We start from the raw sequence: 8290 nt of genomic DNA on the forward strand, positions 1-8290 counted from the left end.
GGGGACCGCCCAGGGCAGGAGGCGGACGCTGCAGAAAGATCAGTGTGCTTACTGTAGGGAGATAGGGCACTGGAAACAAGAGTGCCCGAAAAGGGCCAGCAAAAAGGGAGGCGAAGCGGATCGAGTGAAGGTCCTGGAGCTAGATGAACTGAGTGATTAGGGGAGTCGGGGTTTGGATCCCCTCCCCGAGCCCAGGGTAACTCTTAGAGTGGAGGGGACCCCCATTGACTTCCTTGTCGACACTGGAGCGCAACACTCGGTCCTCTGTACACCTCAAGGAAAATTAACAAATAAGAAGTCTTGGGTACAAGGGGCAACTGGTATGAGCCAGTATTCATGGACTACCCGAAGAATGGTGGATTTAAAGACGGGCTGGGTATCCCACTCTTTTATGGTAATTCCGGAATGCCCCTACCCACTGTTAGGACGAGACTTGCTCACTAAGATCGGAGCTCAGATAACTTTCAGACAAGGGGGGCCTCAGGTTACTGATGGCAAGGGCCACCCCATTCATGTCCTGACCATAAGGCTGGAGGATGAGTACCAGCTTCACCAAAAAGCCTCTCCAATAGAGGGCAGCACAGACGAATGGCTGCAGGAGTTCCCCACGGCTTGGGCGGAGACAGGGGGAGTGGGGCTCGCTGCCCACAGGGCCCCAATCCTGGTAGAGTTAAAACCAGGGGAAGGCCCGGTGAGAATCAAACAGTACCCCATGCCTCAGGAAGCCCGGAAGGGAATTCAGCCACACATTCAGAGACTGAGGGGCCTAGAGGTGCTGGTCCCCTGCCAGTCTGCCTGGAACATCCCCCTCCTGCCAGTCAACAAGCCCCACACGAATGACTACCGGCCGGTGCAGGACCTCCGGGAAGTAAATAAAAGAGTTATGGACATACATCCAATGGTCCCCAACCCATACACTCTCTTAAGCTCTCTGGTGCCCTCCCGTGTCTGGTATACTGTGTTAGATTTGAAGGATGCCTTTTTCAGTTTGCTGCTCGCACCCCGCAGTCAACCTATATCTGCCTTCGAGTGGCATGACCCGGAAGAGGGTTACAGTGGACAACTGATGTGGACTCGGTTGCCTCAGGGGTTCAAGAACTTGCCCACCATCTTCGATGAGGCCCTGCATGAGGACCTGGGTGAGTACCGGAGAGCACACCCCAACCTCACTCTCCTTCAGTATGTGGACGATATCCTGATTGCAGCAGACACGGCTGAGGACTGAAAGGAGGGGACAAGGGACTTGCTGGCCTCCTTGGGGGCCCTTGGATACCGGGCTTCTGGGAAGAAGGCCCAGATATGCAAAGAAAGGGTGAGTTACCTGGGATACATCCTGGAGGGTGGACAGCGGCGGCTGTCAGATGCCAGAAAAGAGACTGTTTTGAAAATCCCATCCCCCACCTCCCAAAGGGAAGTAAGGGAATTCCTAGGATCGGCTGGCTACTGCCGCCTCTGGATACCGGGTTTCGCAAAGATTGCCAGGCCCCTATATGAGGCAACCAAGGAGGGAAAGGCCTTTGAATGGACTGAAAGAGAGAAGGCAGCCTTTAAGCAGTTAAAGAAAGCCCTCCTAAGTGCTCCGGCCCTGGGCCTGCCAGACATCACGAAGCCCTTCCATCTCTTCATAGATGAACACAAAGGAATAGTGAAAGGGGTCCTAACTCAGACCCTAGGCCCCTGGAGCCGCCCGGTGGCTTATTTGTCCAAGAAGTTAGATCCTGTAGCTGCCGGCTGGCCACCGTGCCTAAGGATTATTGCAGCAACGGCGCTTTTAGTCAAAGACGCTGACAAGCTGACCCTGGGGCAGGAAGTCTGGATCACCACCCCACATGCCATTGAGGGAGTCCTGAAGCAGCCTCCTGATAGATGGATGAGCAACGCACGTATAACCCACTATCAAAGTCTCCTTCTCAACCCTCCCAGAGTACGGTTTCATCCCAGTGCAGCCCTCAACCCTGCCACCTTGCTGCCCGACCCAGACCTAGATGCTCCCCTACATGATTGTGCAGGAATCCTAGAGCAAGTGCATGGGCTCCGGAAGGACCTGACCAACCAGCCCCTTCCAGATGCAGACGTCACCTGGTTCACGGATGGAAGCAGCTTCGTACGGGACGGGAGCCGGTATGGGGGTGCAGCTGTAGTCACTGAAACGGACACTGTATGGGCAGAGGCTCTACCCTCCAGGACGTCAGCCCAGAGAGCAGAGCTTGTGGCCCTCACCAAGGCCCTGACACTGGGAGCTGGAAAGCGGCTCAACATCTACACAGACAGCCGGTATGCATTCGCCACCGCTCATGTTCATGGGGCAATCTACCAAGAGAGAGGGTTACTAACAGCAGAGGGGCGGACTATAAAGAATAAACAGGAGATACTCGACTTACTCTCAGCCTTATGGCTCCCTGCCAAACTGGCCATCATACACTGCCAAGGGCACCAGAAGGCTGACGACCCAGTGGCAAGAGGAAACCACAGGGCTGACCAGGCGGCCAAGGCAGTAGCCATTTCTCTGATCCCCACCATGGCCTTACAGCTCCCAGACCCAGGAGACCCAGTTCTGCCAGTTCATGCAGGATATTCCCTGGAGGAGTTACAGCGCATTAGGAAGCTTCCCCAAGCAAAGGAGGAGAAGGGGTGGTGGTATACACCACAAGGGGAGCTCATACTGCCGGACCAGCTTGGAGTCTCCATGATAAAACACATGCACCGGTCCACTCACCTGGGGGCACGTAAATTAAAGGACTTAATCCGACACGCCAGAATTAAGATCCACCAGCAGGGCATTAAAATAGAGCAGGTTGTATCTGCTTGCAAGACCTGTCAACTCACAAATGCGAGAATCAGGCCGAGTGAAAAAGGAACCAAGCCTGGGGCACAATGGGAGGTCGACTTCACTGAGGTTAAACCGGGAAAGTATGGCTATAAATATCTTTTAGTATTTGTAGATAGCTTCTCCGGATGGGTAGAAGCATACCCAACTAAGCATGAAACAGCTCAGACGGTAGCTAAGAAGCTGCTGGAAGACATCTTGCCCAGGTACGGTTTTCCCGCTGAGATAGGGTCAGACAATGGACCAGCTTTTGTCTCGCAGGTAACGCAGGCAGTGGCCAAGGCCATTGGGGCAAATTGGAAATTGCATTGTGCTTATAGGCCCCAAAGCTCAGGGCAAGTAGAAAGGATGAATAGAACTCTAAAAGAGACCCTTACCAAATTGACCATGGAGACTGGCGGGGACTGGGTGGCTCTCCTTCCATATGCCCTTTACCGGGTTAGGAACTCCCCCTACACCCTGGGTTTTACTCCTTATGAGATCATGTTTGGCCGGCCACCCCCTATTATCCCTAACCTTAAAGCCGAATTTCTTACAGAACTTGAAAGTCAAGAACTGTTTCTTTCCTTGAGAGGGCTCCAGAGGGCGCACAAGGACATTTGGCTGCGCCTCTGCGCTATCTACGAGACCGGCCCAGCCCCGACTCCTCATCAGCATAAGCCCGGGGACTGGGTCTACGTGAAGAGACACCGCCGGGAGACCCTTGAGCCACGATGGAAGGGTCCCTACGTCGTGGTGCTGACGACCCCCACCGCTCTCAAGGTAGACGGCGTCACGACCTGGGTCCATCACACTCACGTCCGGTCAGCGGACCCATCTGTGATCCGGGAAGACTTCGTCACCAAATGGAGCATCGATCGAGATCAACGCAACCCGCTCAAGCTCAAGCTACGGCGTGCTCGACCTGCCTGATGCTGGAGGGGGAAGGAAGACTACCGATGGGACACCAGGAAGACTTGGGGACTCCGATTTTATCAGTGCAGGGAATTTGGGATGGTGTACCCTCGTGACCCAGGAATGTTGTTCAGTAGAAATACAAACCGACCCATGATTGGGCCTGTAAGTTTCAAGACAAGGGGGGAATGAAAGGGTGGGGAGAGACCGACTCCACACACTTTTGAATTAGCCAATAGAAATGCAAGGGGAAATTAAGCCGCGCCCTGCCCCCATGTGCAACCTGACCCCGACCAATCAGCGGAGGCCACACTACCTCACCCCTCCGACCTCTCCCAGGCCCCCTGTAAATCAGCGTGTTTGGGGTCTGGGGCTCTCTCTCTCTCCACCTCGCCGCTGCGCTGGTGTGTGTGGGGGGGACTGAGCTCGAGCTAGCTCGATTAAAGGCTCTTTGCTTTTGCATCGGACTCGGCTCCCTCGTGGTCTTTGGGGATCACGAAATCTGGGCATAACACCAGCTATGCAATGGGCATCATCTCTTTCACTCCCTTCTCTGCACAATATTTTATGCTTGGCATTGGCAACCAGGCCTGCTAATTTCCTCAGAAGTAGTAACTTTTTTTTAGCCTCCACCCCTCCCTTTTCTACAGTCTTCTTTCTTTTTCTTTTTTTCTAATTCTCTGTCTTTCTCACCTCTCACAGTTCTACCTTAGATTTGCTCCATTACCCCAAGCAATAAGAGGTTGCTAACCCTTGTTATTTACAATGTTAACTCAGTCAAAAGGTGAATGTGATTAATTACCTCAGATGACATATCACCAGATCGTTGATGCTGACGTAGGTTGATAAAGGGCAGATGGGAACATGGTATCCAGCATCTCATTTTCTCTCTCCCCGTCTCTTAAAATTTATTTCTATTGATTTCAGAAAGGAAGGGAGAGGGAGAGAGAGATAGAAACATCAAAGATGTGAGAGAATCATTGATTGGCTGCCTCCCGCAAACCCCACACTGGTAATCGAACCCTGACCTCCTGGTTCATAGGTTGACCCTCAACCACTGATCAGCACTGGCCGGGAGGGCAGGCGTCTTGACAAGCCAGAGGGCTTAAGCACATTATGGGACTTTTGAGTAAATGTATGTAATGAGAAGAACTTTTGAAATGTATATAACATTTTACGTATTCTTTTTTTTTTTTTAAATATATTTTATTGCTTTTTTACAGGGAGGAAGGGAGAGGGATAGAGAACCAGAAACATCGATGAGAGAGAAACATCAATCAGCTGCTTCCTGCACACCCCCCACTGGAGATGTGCCCACAACCAAGGTACATGCCCTTGACCGGAATCGAACCCGGGACCGCTCAGTCCGCAGGCCGACGCTCTATCCACTGAGCCAAACCGGTCAGGGCATTTTACGTATTCTTTAAATTAAAAATCACAGAAGAATCAGGTGGCTTAGATTGCCTGTAAGCACATATCCATGTTGTGTGTAGACTTTTTACTACTTTGCACTGTGCAGGCTTTCGTGGCTGTTTGTATCCTGCCAGATCTCACAGTTTGGAGTTCCAAAGGGAAAGGGTAGAGTTCAGAGAAGTCCGTGCCAAATCTTTCCGCTAATATTTGCCTGAGTGTGGATGTTGGGACACTGTGATCTACTTCATACCAGAAAAGAACAAATGTGTTGCTGACCTATGCATCCTGGAGAAGTTTATTTAACAACTGCCAGGTTTTGAGCCTTTTAGATCACTAGGATCTGGCTGATAGGATGCTGGCCGCAGTTTCCAAAGCACGTGTTTTCCCTCCTGAGAAAGGAGAGTTATTATAGAGAGCAATTAGTGTCCTTAAAATTATACCAGCACTGGTTTATGCATGGTACACCAAAGTCAGATTTAGAGCTGATGCCTTCCTGTGAGAGTCTCCCACAAAGTAAGCAGGGTGTGTAGCAAAGAGAAGGAGGGAAAAGGGGGAAAACAACACTTTTCAGTTTGTCCTGGAAAGGTTGGGGGAGGGGGCATAGGGCGTGTGATAAACAAATCTACCATCCCATCCCCACTCACTCCGGGATTGCCCGCAGGGGAGGGAAACACAGATATCCTGATCTTGAGTCCTGCTGATGAATGTATATTTACATTATAAATAAAAAGTGTGATTTCACAGTTTTTATCAATAGCCTGGTTTTCTAAGGTACAGATCTGGATTTTCTTCTGGAGTAGACAGTGGTTCTCTTGGGGTGCGGTGTAGTACTATGAATGATTCTTCAGTTGTGCTAAAGTCAAATCCAGGAAAATCAAGATAATGTGAGCTAAAACTCTTCTGCCGGTTGTTGTAAAAGGCTTGGTTTCTTTTGTGCTGTCTTTTTAGATGTTTTTTAGTGTTCCTGGGGACACTGAATCTGGAATTTTGAGGCTTGGGAATAGTGGGAGTCAGGTTGTAGAAGCCAGTGAGAGACCACCCCAGAGTCGTATGGAGAGATGACCAGGGACAGCCAGTGACGCCTTGCAAAGGGAAGGCGACCTGCAGGCTCTAGGAACAGAGATACCTGACATCTCTTCTTGCCTTATAATGGACACCCATCTGTTGCCTCCTCCACCAAAACCCTTAAATCATCACATGTAGACTTAGGAGAGCACTCACTGCCTTAGAGAATGGAGGTTTCAGAATAAAGAGAACCCAAGAGAGGGTTCAGTGTCCTGGAGAAGCAGTAGACAGGTAGATAAAAATGGGGAGTAGGAAGGAGTCCAAAGTGTGTGAATACCTCCTGAGAGACCTAATGTTAGAAATAAGGCGAGCCCCCCAAGTCAGGGGTTCTGGTAGAATACAAAACACTCAGGAGCCAGGCAGCAAGGCAAACATATTTACTTCTACGTAGAAGGGTGCACACCAAGCAGGCGGGCTGCTTGGCTTTATAATCCCTTACGCATGTGACCTGTCCTTTGCTCTTGATTGGAGCTCAGACGCACAGTCTTTTGCGATTGGCTAATTCAAAGGGAGGGGTTGGCCTTTGCTGTTTCAAGATGGCAGCCCCCAGGGGAGCTGCAAGCCATGCGGCCAACATGGAGGCTGCCAAGTCACACAGTCCAAAATGGCGGCTGTGTAAACTGTTCTTTGACAGAAAAGATGACTTGTTTATTCTCACACTAAGTAACGTGCAACCTGGGTGGGATTTCTAGCTGTGCAGCGCAGGGCTCAGTAGATCACTTGGATATTAGGTAGGAAGCCTGGAGAACGTGAAGACAATGACTCCGTTTCTGTATATTTTCCCTGTACCTTCCAGTTCTCCATCTGACCTTGCAAAAGACACTCAAGTGGCGGGGATTGGGGGTGGGAGGGGGGTGAGGAGGGATGGGGGAGGGAAGGGCGGAGGGGGTGGGGAGGGTGGAGGGGGTGGGGAGGGTGGGGGGGCATTAAGCTAAATGTAGCTCTGGAAAAAGAAAAAGAAGAAGGGAAAACATAACAAGGGGAAAACACCAGAAAGTTTCTGAACAAACTGCTTTTAGATATGCATAACAAACTACCCCTTGTAAAGTAAGGAAGGGGGGAGCAGCCAGACCTATAAGCAATCAGTTGTTATTGTTAAAATGTTATCAAAACATCATTTCAGTGTTCCATCCACTAAGCCAGAAGGCACAGGGTTGTTTGTTCAGGGGAATTTTTCAGTCGCTTTGTTTGCAGTGTGAAGTATTTGCCTGTCCCAGCACCCCTGCCAGTCCTGTCCTGCCCTCAAGGACAGGCCTTTTGCCAGCCACACCCCATGGTGAATAAATGGGTGTGTGAACATCAATGGCCAAATTCTGAGATATGACAATGTCAGTGAGAGACCACACACAAAACACAAGTAAGTTTGCTCAGGAGCCCACACAATTTGTTATTGAAATATGATTGACATATCATAAGCAGCACTTATTTAAAGTGTACAATTTGTTGAGTTTTAACAGATGCATGCACCCCTGAAATCACCATTACAATCAAGATAGGACTGCACCAATTTAATAAACATGTATGGATGTTTCTAGGAGACATTTCTTTTTGAGTCAAGACACTATCTCATCAAATGAAATCAACTTCCTAAAAATACATTTTTTTTTTTTTTAACGAAAAGCATTTGCTTTGTGACTATCTAAGCTCCCTTTTTCTGTAGATGTGTTTGGCTCTATCAGTGGGATACTTGGCAAGTTTCCAATGTTGATTTCCTTGATTCTCCAGCAGAGAACGTCTGTGGAACGTGGAAAGTGTGGACATATTTGTGTGGGGTAGCATTCAGGGTAAGGTTCCGGCATGCTCAGCGTGGGCTCTCACAGTGATAAGCAGATGAAAGTGGTGGGGAAGAAACAGAAGGAAATGGAAAATGCCCAGCAATGAGCAACTTGGCTGTAGCAGGAACTTCAAAAGGCCCCAGCAGCCAGTGATCACACTCTGAGAGTCATTAGCACGCAGGACTAAACAATTTCCAGCCTGAAGGCGGGAGCACAAAATCCAGTCCTGCAGAATCATGTAAGAAAAGAATTCACCAAAAACAGTAGGGAAGTTTGAAAAGGAATAAAGCATTTCTTTCAAACTGGAGTTTTAAAC

The 8290-nt window shown here is 49.7% G+C and overlaps 1 protein-coding gene across 2 annotated transcripts in view; it reads left to right on the forward strand.

Moving 5' to 3' along the window:
• LOC308257101 (endogenous retrovirus group K member 113 Pol protein) overlaps positions 1-4187 on the forward strand; it is a 52462-nt gene extending 48275 nt beyond the window's left edge. The window contains exons 3-5 of one of the 2 annotated variants that reach the window (XM_080686002.1): positions 1181-1312; positions 1924-2274; positions 3366-4187. In XM_080686002.1, coding sequence (XP_080542128.1) covers positions 1181-1218 — 38 coding nt within the window. In that variant the 3' untranslated portion in view covers positions 1219-1312; positions 1924-2274; positions 3366-4187. Of the gene's footprint in view, positions 1-41; positions 2275-2933; positions 3034-3365 lie in introns of those variants that run through there. The other variant, XM_080686003.1, reaches the window with a different exon arrangement.
• Positions 4188-8290: the final 4103 nt, after the last annotated feature.

Source organism: Plecotus auritus (assembly GCF_963455305.1).
Source record: "Plecotus auritus genome assembly, chromosome: 8".
NCBI classification, from domain to species: Eukaryota; Metazoa; Chordata; class Mammalia; order Chiroptera; family Vespertilionidae; genus Plecotus; species Plecotus auritus.